This window comes from Crocodylus siamensis, chromosome 6, assembly GCF_052110815.1.
Source record: "Crocodylus siamensis isolate JL-2025a chromosome 6, ASM5211081v1, whole genome shotgun sequence".
In the NCBI taxonomy this organism is placed as follows: domain Eukaryota; kingdom Metazoa; phylum Chordata; order Crocodylia; family Crocodylidae; genus Crocodylus; species Crocodylus siamensis.
In genome coordinates this window covers 650,018-666,729 of record NC_143400.1, presented here as the reverse complement: position 1 = coordinate 666,729, position 16,712 = coordinate 650,018, and the positions used below count along the sequence as shown (strand labels likewise).

Below are 16,712 nucleotides of genomic sequence, written 5' to 3'. Positions count from 1 at the left end.
GGATGCAGTACGCCAGTTTTGGGCTCCACAATTCAAAAAGGATGTGGAGAAGCTTGAGAGAGTCCAGAGGAGAGCCACGCGCATGATCAGAGGCCAGGAAAACAGACCTTACGCCGACAGGCCGAGAGCCACGGGACTCTTTAGCCTGGAAAAGCGCAGGCTCAGGGGTGATCCGATGGCCACCTATAAGTTTCTCAGGGGTGACCACCAGGATCTGGGGTCTGTTCACCAGAGCGCCCCAAGGGATGACGAGGTCGAACGGTCACAAACTCCTGCAAGACCGTTTCAGGCTGGACATAAGGAAGAATTTCTTTACTGTCCGAGCCCCCAAGGTCTGGACCAGTCTGCCAGCGGAGGTGGTTCAAGCGCCTACATTGAACACCTTCAAGAGCAAATTGGATGCTTATCTTGCTGGGATCCTATGACCCCAGCTGACTTCCTGCCCCTGGGGCAGGGGGCTGGACTCGATGATCTCCCGAGGTCCCTTCCAGCCCTGATGTCTATGAAATTCCAGATATTACGGTAGCGAGTAGGTGCTTCTCTGGACGCAGCTGCGAAAAGGGAAGGGGAAACTGAGGCAGGGCAGTGGCGGAGCAAGTGTCCTGGCTCCTAGCCCAGTGCACTCCATAGCCCCTCTCCCTCATTACAGGTCCATGTATTGGGGGCGGTGGGGGCTGCTGCCTGGCTGGGGACGAATGGGCTGTTATCTCTCCTAGGGAAACTGAGGCACGGTGGCTCAGGACGCGAATCCAGGCCCTGAATGGGGAAGGGGGGCATGGAGCATGGGACACGCCGAATCCAGACCACAGCAGTCTTTGACCTTTGGGGACAGCTCATATGACCCCCCCCCCACACACACACACACATACACATCCCCAATTATATGCGAGCTCACATGCGCACCCCAGCCATCCAACCGCCCCCCCCCCCAGCACCTAGGACATACATGTGCACACGTGCGCGTGCACACACACACTAAACCCAGGTGTCTGACAAACAAACAAGGCAGGTGTCATCCCCCCCGCAATACATACACACCCAGGCATCCAGGACACCCTGACACCTGCACACACACACACACACACACACACACACACACACACATCCCCAATTATATGCGAGCTCACATGCGCACCCCAGCCATCCAACCGCCCCCCCCCCCCCGGCACCTACGTGCGCACACGACATACATGTGCACATCCGCGCACGTGCGCACACGCACACACACACACACTAAACCACGCACACAGACACACAGGACACCTGCACACACACACACACACACACACACACACACACACATCCCCAATTATATGCGAGCTCACATGCGCACCCCAGCCATCCAACCGCCCCCCCCGGCACCTAGGACATACATGTGCACACGCGCACGTGCGCACACGCACACACACACACACTAAACCCAGGTGTCTGACAAACAAACAAGGCAGGTGTCCCCCCCCCCAATACATACACACCCAGGCATCCAGGACACCCTGACACCTGCACACACACACACGCACGCATGCAAAGAGACCCCAGGCATCCTGGACACACACATACAACCCAAGCAGGCAGGACGCGTGCACGCACGCGCACAACCCCCCCGGGTACCCGGGACTCAGACCCCCGGCATCGAGGACACGTGCACGCGCACACACTCACAGAGACACGTGGGACCCCGGCACGTGGGACACGCGTGTACACCCCCCCCCCCGCACCCGAGCACCTGCTCACACACCCCGGAGCGCACGCGCACCCCCCGGCCCCGCCGCCGCCTCCCTCCCGGTTTCCAACGACGAAGTCTTCGCTTCTCCCCCCGGCGCTGCCGAGTGACTCGCCCCGGCGGGCCGCGCCGGCCCCCGGCCCCTTCCCCTTGTCCCCGCCTGGAGGGGGCTGCGAGCCCCCCGCCCAGCAGAGCGAGGCAGCTGCTCGGTGCTCTCGTCCAAGCGATTCTTGCCCCGGCAAAAGCGTCGGGCCTGGGGCGGGAGACGGGGCCTCCGCTTTAGTTCTGCTAGCCCTTAGGGCTCTCTGCAGCCGGGCGTCGAGACCCCGAGGGGTTACCACTGCGCCCCGGCGCCACGGGCTGGGAGGGGCCCCGGCCCGAGGCAGGATCAGCCCGGCCGAGACCCCCAAGCCTCGACGACCCCCTCCGGGGACGGCCCCCAGCTCCCCGCGCAGCCTGTCCGCTGCCTCCGGCTCAATCAGCGAAGGGCCCCGATTAAAAGCGGGCCCCAACAGCTCCAGGGCGTTGCGCAGGCCGCTGGTTCAGGCCCTGCCGCCTCCGGCGAGGTGCTCCGGGCGCAGTCTCCGGGACGACCAAGTCCCAGATGACGGTAAAAAAGACCCCGGTGCTTGGGGCGGGAGGTGGGGGGACAAATTCGCTCCTGGCCTGTGCAGACGAAGCCCGGGAAAGCCTGACCCAGGCACTACGTCTCCCCCCTGCCGCCCTCAGAGCACCCGAAGGGCAAGTCAGACAAAGAACCTATGGTTTTCAGCATAAAAATCACACGATTTCAAGCCAAATCTCGGGATTTGGACAGATTTGGGGGCCCCGTTCCCAGCGGCAGCGAGGTGCTGCACCCCCTGCCCCAGGCAGGAAGGGCTGGGACAGGCAGAGACCGGGAGGGGGGTCTCTGTGGGCAGCGCCTACACCCCCCATGACACGCCTCGGCAGCGGGTTCGCATCGTGTCCTTCCCCTCTCCTACCCCGTGGTGCCTCCAGGGCCGAGGAGGGAGAAACCCAAACCGCAGCTCCCACGACTCCTGCATTTCGAAGCAAAAGCCTTGGCGGTTGGGACCACTAGACCCATTTCATGCACGGAGAAAGCGAGGCCGGGTGTAGGGAGGTGTCATCACGGTGCCCAGAGCCCACGGCCCCCTCGCTCCAGCATCACCATCACGGACGGGGCCATGAGCCACGCTGGCCCCCTCCCCCCAGCGCCCCCCCGCCCTCCGCTCCAGCCCTCGGTGCCAAGCTGCGGAGCCAGCCAGGCCTGCCTGCTCTGCTATTCAGGGCACAGCTGCGGGCTCAGGAAGGGCTGGGACGCGGCGAACAATGCGAGATATTTTTGGCTGCGAGTGCCGAGAGCGGGCACGCGTGGGGGCTGGGCCGCGCTGCCGGGGGGGCGCCGGGGTCCGGCGGATCGGGGACGCGGGAAGCCCGGTCGATGCGAAAAGCGGGGCTCCGTCCCCTCTCAGCCCCCCACCAGCGCCGGTTTAGACATCGGCGTGGAAAGCCCAGAGCCGCGGGGCGGGGTGCTCCGGGGGCCGCGGCCAGCCCCGGCCGACCCGGCCCAGCGTCGGGCCTCGGGGCGACGCGACCCCCGGCTCTGACCCCGCGCCGGGCATCGCCCCAGACCTGCCCCGGGAAAGCGGGGCTGCGGGGGCGCGTCGGCGCTGCACGGGACGCAACGCGCCCCAGGACCGTGCCCCGTCCCGCCGCCCTGCTCCCGGGGCCCGCCCAGCCCCTGCGCCGGCTCCGGGGGGGGGTGCGCGGCGCTGGTTTGCTTCCGCTGCCGGCGCCCCGCGGCTTCACGAGACGGTCGCCTCCTCCGAGCCCGGCTCCCGATCCGTGCGCGGGGAGGGGCTGCAGCGCGGGAGCGCACGTGCCGGGTGGGGACGCGCCGGATGTCCCCGGGGGGCAGGTTTCGTTCAGCGAGAGCCGCACCCTTAAGGACGACGGCGGGGGCTCGCGAAACCAGGCCCTCTCGCCGCTCCTGCCTGCCTGCTCGTGGGGGTCGTCTTCCCTCTGAGGTCCTGTGCAGCCCAGCGCCTGGGAAGCGAGAGCGGCTCGTGCCTCGACGTGCACCCCGCACTGGAGCTCTCCCCGCTAGCACAGCCCGGGCTCGCGGCGGGGCTGGTCCCGGCGGCCCCCGGCTGCCTGCCTACACCAGGGCGCTCCAGGCACCCGGCTGTCCCGCGCCCGCCCCCCTCAGACAGGCAGCGGGTCGGGGCGAGGGGGAAACCCGGGAGTCCGGGGGTTTGTCTGGGCGGACAAGGCCTGGCAGAGCCGCCCAGAGCCCGAGCGGGCAGGGATGTAGAGGTCCGGGTTAGGTCCCGCTCCGGGGGATCTCACCCCTTCCCCTGCCCAAGTACCGGGGGGGTGGATCCTTCCTGGAGGAGCTGGAGCCACCCCCCCAGCTCCTAGACACGGGGGGGGGGGTAGCCCCTCAACGCAGGGGGCAGTTAGGAAGCCCCGGCCAGCTTGCGGGGACCCTGCACAGCCCTGGCTGCGACCTCGAGCGTGGGGGTGGACGCAGGCACCAGCCCAGGACCCCGCGCCGGAGCAGTGTGCACGCGCACCAGGCACTTGGACTGTGTGCATGCATGTGTGAGTGCATGCATGTGCGTCCCGGGCGCTCAGAGTGTGCGTCTGCGAGAGTGTGTGTCCTGGGCATTTGGATTGTGCGTGCATGTGTGTGTCCACACTAGGCACCTGGATGGTTTGAGTGGGGGGTGGAGGCGAGCGTGAGTGTGTGTGCTTCCCGTGCATGTGCTTGGTGCTTAGATTGCGTGTGCGTGTGTGTGGCAGGCACCTTTCATGATTTTCAGAGCAGAAAATGAAGATGCCGTTGGTTTTGGGACCAGCCGAGGGAAAGGGCCCCCCGGGGTGGGGTGGGGGGGCACAGACCGGAGCTACACGCTCAGTTTGATCTGGATTCACAAGCAGTTTTGCGCACACGTGTAAACGCACACACATCCACGCACGCACACCCCAGACTGCCATTATCAGCCAACTTTGCACTTGCTGGAAAGCCCCAGTCCAGCTCCTGCCCGGATGATTTGCTTCCGCTTCCCCTCCCCTCCCTGCTCCGCCAGCGCCGTGCCCCCGCCGCCCGGCTCTTCTCCCCCGGCCCCTAACCCCGACCTCGCACCCCGGCCCCGATCCCCTCCGGCCTCGACCCCGGCCGCCAGCTCGTTCCTGGCGATGAATCACTTCCCCACCGGCCATTAAGAAAAAAAAGCGCGTCTAATTTACAGCCTGGATGCGTCCGGCTTCCAGACGCCGGAGGCTGCTCTGCCCTTGTCTGGGAGAAGCCGACTCAGACGCGGGTTGCATGCGCACCACAAAGGCACTGAGGTTATTTCCGTGCCTCCCCCCTTCCAGAGGGAAATACAGCGATCAGGCTTCTCGCAGGCCTCTCTGCAAGGACCAGGTGCTTTAGGAGCACAGGCTTCCCGACCCTCAGGCTTGTGCTGGAGCTGGAGCTGGAGCTGGAGCCGGAGCTGGAGGGCGGACGTCCCGGCTCTGCCTGGTCTTGCCCCGCGGAGTTATAGGATCGCGGAGGCGTCCAGCGCAATAAGATCCCAGGGCCGCGGGGCTGGGGGGGGCCGCGGGGTCGCACCCGGCCTGGGACAGCCCCGCACGGGCCGAGATCGCCCCTGCAGCGCCGGTCACATCTCGCTCAGGGCAGGATCAGGCCCGACCCAGCCTCTGTGCACCCCGCTCTTGGGACGGAGACCCCCCCCCCCCCGTCTCCAGCCTTGCACCGGCGTGAAGCCGAGGCCCCTTTTTCACGGGCATTTCGCACGAGGGGCGCTGATCGAGTGGGGCCTGAGCACCAGTGGCTGGCGCCCAGGGCTGGGGCCTGCGTGCAAACCCTCCGGCCCCGCTTGTGACACCCAGGCCCCAAATCTGGGCCGTGTCCCGGACACGCGGGCGTTGCAGCGCCCTGCTTCGGACAAGGGGCTAGAGCCTGGGGGCGTTGTTCAGCCCTTAAGAGACACGGGTTCAAGTCTCCTCCCTGCCACGGACTTCCCCAGCGGCCTTGGTCAAGCCTTTGGAGCCCGTGCAGAGGAGGGAGCAGGCAGCTTTGTGGGGTACGGGGCTCCCCCCAACACACAGGTGCTGCGGCCGCCTAACCCGGGGGAGACCAGCAACAGCCACACGGGGGAATCCCCCTTCGCTCGCTGTGCCCTATGGGGCACATGACACACGGACGAGCCACCCCGACACCAGCCGTGCTTGAACTGGAAACCCAGGGAGGCTGACAGGACCCAGGCGCCCCCGCCATACTCTTCCCCTCCCGGGGATGAGAATAGGACCCAGGTGTCCTGCTCCCCCCGCCCCCTGAGACTCTCAGGGAAATCAGCCTGCCTGGCTTGCGAAATTAGGAGCAATTTGGCGCTCTGCAGATGTTTAATAAACTGGTGATTATTAATCACCGTGACCTTAATATCTTCCCCCCCCTCCCACGCGCACGCGCGCGCTTGTTCGGGCCTCGGAGCCGTCTCGCTGCCGGCAGCAACGCGGCTAATTGCGCTAATACGATTGATTAGGAAATTAGCCCCCAGGCAGTGCGGGCCAACAGCTTGATTGGAAAGCGGGGGCTGCTCCCAGATGAAGACCCAGGCTCCGGGCCCGGGCAGGACAGACGGGGGTGTATTCCAGCCACGACCCCTGCAGCCCCCCGAAAGGGGGGTACAGATGGGGGGGGCCCACCTCCCTAGGCCGTACGGGACCTCGGAGGGGCCGGAAGCAGGCAGGGTAGATCAGGGTTCAAGTCCCATCTCCGCCACTGCCCTGCGGGAGCGACCTTGGTCAAATCTTTTGCAGGCCCAGGCCTGGGACGAGGCTGCACGGGGAGGGGGGGAAACCCTCTGTTCCTCACGTACACAAGTCAAGTCGCCTCCTTCGGGGTTTAGCCCCCGTTGGTCCGTTTTTACCCCGCGAGGTGCCTCGGGACGGCCCGGACAGGGCAAGTAACGAGATGGTGACTCACGGGACCCTGGAGAAAGAGGGAGCAGGATCAAAAGAGGGGGGGATCCAGCAAATAGGATCTTGGTTTTTGCACCCCCAAAGCTCCTGGAAACTGGGCTTCTCCCCGCAACTGGGCGTGGGGAGCTGCCCCGGGCCCTGCCCGCCGTGCCTCGGTTTCCCCCAGCCCCAGCGTGGGGCTCTGGTGCTGCGCAGCCGACGCCGAGACCTGCCCCCGGTCGCGCCGCGCCGCGCCGAGCCAGGACTCCCGGGCTCTCGCCTTGACCCCGGGCCGCGGCCGCCCCGCCCCGGCCTGCTCCGGCCGCCGGGAGAGCAGGATTATGTTAACGCCGGCGCCGGGGGGGCCGGGGCACCGCACCGCGCCGCACCGCACCGCACCGCGCCGCGCAGCTCGGCCCCGCCCCCGCGGAGGCAGGGTTCGGCCCCCGCCGTGAGAAAGGCACCAGGCGCCCGGCCGGGCTCGTGGCCACCGTCACGCGCCTGTGTCCCGGCTGCTGGCCCCGGCACCCCCAGACCCTATTCCCGCCCCGACCCGCCGCCTACCCCGTGCGCAGCTCTAGCCACTCGTCCCGTCCCCAAAAAAGACCCCCGGTGCCGCGCCCCCCGCATGCTGTATCCGAGCCCCGCTCTCCTCGCACCGAGGGGGCCAGGTGCCCCGGGCCGGGCCGGGCCGTGCCGGGCCGGGCCGGGCGGGGGGCGCGCGTGCTGGAATCCACCGCCGCACCGGGCCGGCCCGCGCGCGAACAATAAGCAGCTGTTTATCCCGATTTCAGGGAACACATGGTATTTGCCTGATAATTGCCGCGCGGGCTAATGACAGTAATCAGAAATCGCTGGGAGCCTGTATTCTTCCCAGGCAGTTAATCTGCTTAATTACACACTTGGAAGCTGCATTATTGCAATGGTGATTTATCGCGGCGCTCATCAAAGCTATTTTCTGCGCGCTCGGGGGCGCGGGCGTGTGCTGGAATGGGGCGGGGCGCCCCCTCGGGGGCGGGGCGGGGCGGGGCCCTGCTGAGGTCACTCTGGGAGGCCCCTTCTAGCCCCCAAGCCAGCTGGCCCCCCCATGCTGCGCGGTTCGTGGCGGAGGAGAACAACCTGCTCCTGCCCCCGGAGGGGGCCTCAACTCTCCTCGCTGCCCCGCGCCAGGCGGCCGGACCCCCGCCTACCCCGACACTCCAGAGGGGGCTCCCGTTCCCATCCAGGAGACCCCACCCAGCCCCTTCTTCCCTGGCTTGTCCAAGAAGAAAGTAGCAGGCTGCCTTCGCCTCCCCCCACCGCGTGCCTCAGGTTCCCCTGGCTGGGGGCACGACGGGGCCGGGTGCAAGGATGCAGAAGGCAACGAGGGCAGGGGGTTGGGGGTCGGGGTGGCACGGATGAGATGGGAAGTGGGTTATTGACCCCCCCCCACAAGAAATCCCAAGGGGGGGTATTTCCTTGCACCCACGGACCCGGCGCCCCATTCCAACTCCCTCCCCCCCCACCTACCTCCTGAGGACACCGCTCGGATCCAGGCGGCTGTGAGCCACCCAGAACCAGCTCGTTTGACCCAAAAGGAGGGTCCCTTTTGTTGCACGGGACGCCCCCCGTCACCCCCAAATCCCTCCTTGCTTGGCTCGAAAGCAGACGCCCCCGCGCTCCCCCGCAAGCCGGCAAACGGGGGGAGAGAGGCTGCCGCGTTTACCTGCCCGCCGCCCCGGGGACACGCGCGTGGGACCACACGAGCCGCCACGGACGGGGCGGCAGGGAGCGGCGCCGGGCGGGGGCGCGACGGGTCCGAGCCGGTCCCCCGTCCCTCCCCCCCTCGCAGCCGTCGAGGGCCCAGGACACGGCGACCCCCAGGCCGTGCCCGCAGCCCCTGCCCCCGGGTGCATCTGGATGGCCTCTCTGCGCCGGTGCCCGTGAGCTGCCCCTTCCACCCCGCGGGGGGGACACGGTCATCCCGGTGTCGGTGTTACGCTGCCAGTATGATTGTTTTGTGGCGGGACCCCTCGTCCTCGAGACGGCCAGGGATCGATCCCTGCCCACTTCCTCCTAGTACGTTGTAAACCCTCATCCCAACCCCCTCCTGACCCCCCGGCCTGGCCTCGTTAGTCCCCCCATAGCACCCATCCCCCTCGCTCCCTTCTCTGCGCCTCGACTGCTCCCACCTCCTGCTGGAGGTGCAGGGACCAGGACGTCTTTTGGGAGGACCAAGGCACCAAAAAAAAGGTTTTCTTTTCCTTTTCAACCAAGCCGGTGCATGTGGTATGCAAGTAAATACGGCATTTGCCCGGCTTGGTGGCAAGGGATGTCAGCAGTGCCCCAGCGGGTCAGACCCTGGGCCCATCCCGCCCTGGGCACGGAGAGGAGTGAGGAGGATAATGCCCATTGCTGACCAATAGCAGGTGAGTGTCATACGGGTCCAGATCTACCGTATTTTCTAGTGTACTGCATGCTCCCCAATGAGACATGTATTTGAACAGCAGAACGGGGCATTAGGGATGCACAGAGTAGCCAACAGAGCCCCCCCCAGCATGCCCACCCTGCCTTTCCTGCTTAACTAAAGCTGAAACGCTAGCTGCTGCTGAAAAACTGTCTCCCCACAAGTGACCATGATCAAAGAACTAAAAAACCCAGTCTCTGGGGCTAGGAAAGAAAGACCAGGAGCTCCCAGCGGGCAGCAATAGTGCCCAGAGAAAGGTTAGCTCGACTGGCAGGACATCAAGACCCTCGAAGAACAGGAGAGAGGATTGTTAACACCCATGAATGACAACTGCCTGAATAGAAATGCCACGGCTGCTGCTTCCGTCCTTAAAGGTGCAGACCCGTTTTGAGAGTGGGGGTGAAGGTGCATGTGATATGTAGGCAATACAGAAACCCCCGGCACCCGGGGGTGCCTACCTTTGCCAGCAGGGGTGGCACCCTCGGCCCGCAGCGCCCAGGGGGGCTGGCCATGGCTGGCGAAGTCGCGCATCTTGAGGTAGCTGATGGTGAGGCGCACGATGGAGGCCTTGTCCAGCTGGCTGGTGATGGCGCCGGGCAGGGGCAGCATCTTGGCCAGCTCGTAAAACTCGAAATTCTCCTTCCCGCGCCGCGACCGCGCCGCATTGCGCGACTTCTCCTTCCTCAGCGCCTGCAGGCTGGGGGGCGGGGAGAGGAGACGGGGGGTGAGAGGGGCTGTGGGGCAGCTGGCGCCCCCTACCGGCTGCCCCAGTCATGCCCACTCCCCTAAGTTGTGCCCACCCCCCCATTGTTGGCCACCCCAAAGCCCGCCCCAACCTCACCATGGCCAATCCCACAGCAAAGGGGGCGGGGTTTCCTTCGTCACTCGTTGTGACAGCAGTCAAGAAGCCCCACCCACCCTCAGACCTCTTCCCCCCAAAATCTGGGGTTTAACCCCTAAAATGCTGTGTGTGGGCAGAGAGCTGATTGGTACGCTCCCCCTCGCCCAGGAAGGAAGCAGGGGGCAGTGGTTAGAGCCTGGCGCTGCACGGGGGTCATAGTGTCACCCCCCCACACACACTTAAAGGCAGGAAATCACCGTGGGGTGGCGGGGAAACTGAGGCACCATCACGGTTTGGGGGGAGGATCGACTAGGCGGAAGCAGAGGCCAGGGCGCCTGGGCCCTGTTGTAGCCGGGCCTCCCGGAGAGGCCAGCGGGACCCCCTGCCCCGTGCCTCAGTTTCCCTCCCAGTCTTACCAGGGCACGGGCTGGTTCTTGACCAGGAGCCCCTGCAGGAAGTCCCACTCGACGCTGACGCACTTCACCTCGTTGCCGAACGGGGTGGCCATCTTCGCCCCGGCTCAGCCCAGCGCGGGCAACCTCAGCGCAGGCGCCGGGCGGTCTCCGGAGAGGGGCCAAGCCTCCTGCGGGGGGAGAGGGGTGAGAGGGACGGCAGGGAACCCAGCGGGGCACTAGGCTGGGATCCAGGACGTCCGAGAGACTCTGCCGCTGCCTTCCTCGTGCCTCAGTTTCCCCCCGGCCCCGTGCGGCAGGGAGTCGTGGCCCAATCCGGGCGACGAGCCGTCTGGGGCAGGGGGGCAGCGAGGCCGGCAGAGCACCCAGGAGCCCCGGCCTGGTGGTCTCCTTCCCCCCCGGGAAAAGACAAGACCCCCGGATCTTCCCTGTAGTGAATGACTACCGTATTTACTGGATTACAAGACGAGTTTCCCCCTCTTCACCATGGGGGGAAAGCCCTCATCTTGGATTCGGGTGGGGGGCAGGCACTTGACAGGAAGCTACTGGACTTCTCATCCCACCTGCCCCCCCCACTGGCAGCCCCCACCCCAGTGACGGGGGCAACCAATCTAATAACCCACTCCCCCGTGCCCCCACACCGTCTCGTGATGCCCCTTTTATAACCCCCTGCCCCGGCACGTCGTCCGTTATCCAGCATCCCGGTGCCCCTTACAGCCCCACGGCGCGTCCACACCTTGGCCCCGGCCCCGGCTCGGGCCCTCGCGCCTGCCAGGAGGCGGACGGCCCGAGAAGGGCAACAAGGACGCGCCCGAAACAGAACACGCGTGAGATGAGGTTTACTCGGGAAGGGGGTCCTGACTTTTCTTTTAGAAAGGAAAAGCAACTCCTTATTCTTTGTAGCAGCGCCCTGGTTTCGGGAGGCTTGAAGACCCGGGTGGACAAAGCCTCGGCTGGGACGATGGAGGGGCGCCTGGTCCTGCCGGGAGCAGGGGCTGAACTAGATACCGCCCCCCCGGCCCCTTCCCAGCTGAATTTTCCGCGATTCGGGGAAGAATCAGGCACGATTCAGGATTCGTCGCCATCGTCTCCGGGACCAGCTCGAGCCGGGTTTGGACGGGGTCTGGGGAAACGCCGGGTCGGAGCGGGCAGGCCGCGGGCGAGACGGCTGGGGGAGCAGGGACCCCCGTCCCGGGGGCCGAGGAGAGGTGCACGGTCCCGGGCCGGGGGGCGTCCCAGGCTCCGGCCGGTGTCGGCCCCCCTCCCCCTCCCCGTGTTGGGGGTTGAGGGCTGCGCCGGTGCGCCTGGCGCCCCCCCGGGGGCCTGGCGGGGCGGTCTTGCCCCCGCGCTCGGGCTCAGCCCCGCTGCACTGGGGCAGCGAGGGGGACCCCCGCTCAGCCTGGTCGCACTGGGGGGGCTGCCTTCCTCTGCAGCGGGGGCGGCCTGGCCTGGGCCCGGGTCTCGGCAGCGCCCGCGACCCCCGGCACCACGACGTCGCCCCCGTCTCCCGGGGGCGAAGCCCGGAGCGGGGTCAGGGCCGGCGGCCGTGCTGCACCGGGGCTTGTGCAGGCCGGTTTGGACGGGCCGGATCCTGCCTCGGGCCGGGGTGGGCTGGATGCGGCCCCTGGAGCCCCCAGCCCCGCGGCTCGCGACCGAATCGTTGCTTGGCTTTTCGCGACTTCGCCCCCGAGGGAAGGGCTCCGGCCACCCCCGGCGTCGGGTCTTCAGGCCCTGCAAGAAGTGACCCCCAAGGCCCCATCCAGCCCCGTGGGGGGGAGAGGGGTGGAAATCTGCTGCCAGATTCCCATGGCAACCAGCTGTGATGTCACCAAGCCCAAGTTTGGGGGGTGGGGGGGTGGGATCCAGCAGGGAACAAACTCATCAGCAAGAACGATTCCCATTGTCATGCAAATGGGCTCCAATTAATTGGCGAGATAGCAGGGCCCCGATCCGGTGGGGGGAGCAGCACCGCGCCCGGCCTCGAGCTCCTCGCCCTGCCTCGCTACTGCCCGCTGCAGCCTCAGTTTACCCCGGCCCGGCTCTGCCCAGCTCCCGGCCCCGCGCCGCTCCCCGCCGCCCACGTCCGACTTGTGCCCGGGGCTGGGTCCCCCCGGGGGCCGCTGGCCGCGGACCCGCCGCTGCCCCGGGGCAGACCAGCGCGAGTCCCCTCCGCTGCAGGACAGCCACTCTCCAACCCAGAGCGCCGTGCTTCCCCCCAGCCCCAACCACTAGACTCGCCTCTCCTTCCGGCTCTCGGGATGACCCGGCTCCCAGCCCCCCAGGCCTTTGACCCCCCTGTCTGGGGCGAGGGGTTGCGGTCGGGGTGAACAACTCATCCGAGCCCCACAGCCCACCGCGGGGATGGGTATGTCTCGTCCAACCCCCTCCCCTGGGCAGGATCAGACCAGCTCAGCCAGGTCTCCCCCCCCCCCCCGTGCCCTTCAGAGCCCCCAGGGATGGAGACACCACCGAGAAACTTCGTCCTGTCTCCAGCCTGCATGGCCAGGATCCTTGTCCCGTCCCCAGCAGGTCTCTACCCCTCCCCTCCAAACCCGCCGGGGGCCCCGGGCTACCGCGCAGGAGGCGTGGATCTTCACCATAAAAAGCTTGGAAACCACTACATTAGACAGACCTGGCTCACCTGAAAAGGGAAACCCTGTACTAGCGTAGCTAAAACCCCGCGCGCAGGCTGCTGCGCATTGATTTAGCACTTGGTTGTCCAAGTACTCAACTTAATGCGCATTAATGCATGTGTAGACGCGCCCGCTGTGGACCATTCACCCAAAACCCCAGCGCTGGGCCTTTCAAAAAGGCCAAAACATGGGGACGATGCAGACGGGAATCGTGAAGAAAGCGGAGAGTTTTGTGAAGCCCCTTTACCAACCCACGGTGCAACCAGCACTCGAACACGGTGCCCTGGTCTGGGGCCCGCACCCCCGGCGGGAGGCAGGAGACGGGCAGCGAGGGGGATCGGTGCCACGAAGCCAGGCCGGAGAGAGGTGCTGCAGAGGGGACAGGTTTACACCCTACTAAGGGGGGAAGAGGCCGTCCCGGGGGTCAATTCCTGGCCGCTCCTCGCCAGACGAGGTCGAGGGTCACGGCACGAGGCGAGCAGGCCGGCGGTGATGCCGTCACCAGGACGGTCATCCCCCGCGTGGGGTGAAGGGGGGAGCGGAGAGTTCAGCCAGATCCATGAAGGGGCGTCGGGGGCTACTGCGGACAGGAGCGCAGGGCACGGCCCCGGGGTCGCCACATCCTGGACCCTCGATGGCTGCAAGGAGGAGAGGAAAACCCTGCTCGCCGCGTCCCGCCCCCGTCCAGCGCCGCTCTGCGGCCACGGGCCGCGGGCAGGACCCTCAGGCGTTGAACCCTCGTAGGGGTAGGGAGGCTGGGGAGGGGGCACGGGGGTCTCCAGGCTGGGAAGAGGCGGAGAGGCACGGCGCACGCAGGGGGACCCTGCTCCGGAGCCCCTGCGAGACGCCTGCCCAGGCCCTGCCCTTCGCGCCCGAGCCGAGGCCTGAGCGAAGCCGAGACCAGGCACGGCCGCAGGGGAAGTGGCCGCGTGTCGGGGTCAGGCTGCGAGCGACGGCCCCCACGGCCCCCCCCCGAGCGGGAGGGCGGCTTTCTCCCCACCCCAGAAGCCATCGAGTTTGTCCCCCAGCCAAGCGTGGGGAGCGTGTGCACACGAGTGTGAGCACGAGAGAGCCTCTGACAAGCCCTGGATTGCACAAGCACGGGCATGAGGGGGACGGGTCTCCAGGGCTTCCTGGGGGTGGGGGGGGCGATGCCCCCTTCCCATCCCTGCTGCCCCGAGCAGCTCCCCTGGCCGTCCCACTGCGGGCGGCTCACGCGGCGGGAGAAGCGCCGGGCCGCCGTGGCGCGCAAGCGGACCCCCCGGACGGGCCTGGGACGACACCGACCCCCGGCCCCCGGCCCGGGCGCGCCGCCCCCGGCCCGCGCCGCCCGTGCCCACGCCGCAGGGCCGTGCCAGGCGCCCGCACCCGGAGCCTCCCGCACATACCAATGGGCGCCCGCACCTCTCCCGCATAGCAAGCGGAGACCGTCAATAGCGAGGCCGCTTCCCGCATACAAATGCCCCCCCGCCCCCCGCCCCAGCCCGCTGCAAGCCGCGCGGGGGGCCTGGCGCCTCGGGGCCGCTGTCGGGGCACGAGACCCCCGCGCCCTCTGGCAGGCAAGGGCCCCGCAGCGACCCGCCGGAGGGCGCGGGGGCCGGAGGGGCAGCGGGGGCGACGCCCCCCCGGGGCAGGAGAGTCCAGTGGGCCCCTCCCCGCCTCGCCAGGGCAGAGGGAGACTCTCCTCCAGCCCTCGGCAGTACGGGGGCTAGGACACGCGGGGCGCGGCCGGATCGGGCCCGCCTGGGGCTGCCCCCCCGGCCGAGTCCGAGACGGGCCAGGAGTCCTGCCCCCCGGAGGATTCTGGGATACCCCCGGCCGGCTGCCCCCCCATGCAGGTGCCCCCCCAAGCAAGCCTCCCCCGGCGGGGAGACCCCGGCCCAGCCCGGGGGCAGCGCAGCGCACGGCGCAGGACTGGCCCCCGCGCGCCCGGAGCTGCCCCCGCTCGGGGGCGAACGGGGCTGGGATGTCCCGCGCCCCCCCGCCCCGGGCTGCGCACCTGCCCCCCCCGCCCGCGGGCACTCACCGGGCGCGCATGGCCGGGCCCCCGGGCCCCCCCCCGCCGGGGCCTCGGGGCGAGCGGGCGGCGGCGGCTGCCGGCAGCGCCCGGCTCCATCGACCCGGCCAGGATCGGGCCCGCCAGGATCGGGCCCGCGCGCCCGGGAGCGCCGCCGCCGCCGCCGCCGCCGCCGGAGCCGCTCCGCTGGGGGGGGGGACACACCCCCGCCCCGCCCCCCGCCGGCCACGCCCCCTCCCCGCGCGGCGCAGCCGGACCCCGGACCCGCCGGACCCCCCCGTCCAACCCCGCCCCCAGAGCCGGGCCCGGCACGGACCCCCGGTACCCCCCGGGCCCCCATCGCCCCCCAGCATCCCCAGCCCCCCCCCAGCGCTGACCCCCAGCCCCCCCCAGCCCCCATCGCCCCCCAGCCCAGACCCCAGCACGGACCCCCAGTACCCCCAGCCCCCCCACAGCCAGCCCCCAGAGCTGACCCCCAGCCCCCCATCGCCCCCCCAGCCCAGACCCCAGCACGGACCCCCAGCCCCCCCAGGCCCCATCGCCCCCCAGCCCAGACCCCAGCACGGACCCCCAGTACCCCCCAGGCCCCCCCAACAGCCCCCCGAGCCCCCCATCACCCCCCAGCCCAGCCCCCAGCACGGACCCCCAGCCCCCCCAGTCCCCATCGCCCCCCAGCCCAGACCCCAGCACGGACCCCCAGTACCCCCAGCCCCCCCACAGCCAGCCCCCAGAGCTGACCCCCAGCCCCCCCAGCGCCCCCCAGCCCAGACCCCAGCACGGACCCCCAGTACCCCCAGCCCCCCTAACACCCCCCCCAGTCCCCATCGCCCCCCAGCCCAGACCCCAGCACGGACCCCCAGTACCCCCAGCCCCCCCCCACAGCCAGCCGCCAGCGCTGACCCCCAGCCCCCCATCACCCCCCAGCCCAGACCCCAGCACGGAGCCCCAGTACCCCCAGCCCCCCCCCACAGCCAGCCCCCAGCGCTGACCCCCAGCCCCCCCACCCCATCACCCCCAGCGCTGACCCCCACCCCGCCAGCCCGCACCGCTTCCAGCCCCCAGCGCTGGACCGGAGACCCCGGCCCGGCCCCGCCCGGAGCCCCGCCGTGACGGGGGGGAGCCGCGACCCCTCAGCGCCCGGGGGCGGTGACCTTTGACCTGTGCCGGCGCGGACAGGGCAGCGAAGCCGCGGCCGGCCCTGAGCCGCCCGGGCTTTGCCCCGCCACACGGCCGCCCCGCGGCAGAGCAGGGCCGCCGCGGCCCCGTGTCACGGGGGTCAGGCCCTGCTGCCCCGGGGCAGCAGGCGCCTCCCGGGCCCGCAGCGGGGCAGGGGGCGGACGCGCGGGACCTGGCGCCCGCCGCGGCCCCCCGAGGGCACCGCACGGCAGCGCACGCAGCCCGCGGACGCGCGGGGCGGCAGCACGGAGACCTCCACGGGCCGCCTCTGCGTGACGGATCCTGCACCCCCGCGCCGCCTCTGCGGGGGCCCGCGGGACGCGGGGTCCAGGTCTCCCGCGGGCCGCAGCGCGGCCGGGAGGTGGAAAGCCCCCCCCCGCCCGTCTGCCTCCCGCGCCGGCCGCCGAGGCGTGAAACCGCCCGCGCCCCGCGCCCCGCGGCGGTTGTCTGCGGCCCCCCACCCCCACCCCGGGGCGCGGAGCCGCCGAC

The 16,712-nt window shown here is 69.0% G+C and overlaps 1 protein-coding gene across 2 annotated transcripts in view; it reads right to left on the bottom strand.

Annotated features, from left to right (window-relative positions):
- Nucleotides 1-15,173, bottom strand: part of NPAS1 (neuronal PAS domain protein 1) — a 33,749-nt gene extending 18,576 nt beyond the window's left edge. Inside the window, exons 1-3 of one of the 2 annotated variants that reach the window (XM_090056080.1) lie at nt 15,057-15,173; nt 10,401-10,567; nt 9,602-9,840 (exon numbers count right to left, since the gene is read on the bottom strand). In XM_090056080.1, the coding sequence (XP_089912206.1) occupies nt 9,602-9,840; nt 10,401-10,492 (331 nt within the window). In that variant the 5' untranslated portion in view covers nt 10,493-10,567; nt 15,057-15,173. Of the gene's footprint in view, nt 1-9,601; nt 9,841-10,400; nt 10,650-15,056 lie in introns of those variants that run through there. The other variant, XM_090056081.1, reaches the window with a different exon arrangement.
- Nucleotides 15,174-16,712: the final 1,539 nt, after the last annotated feature.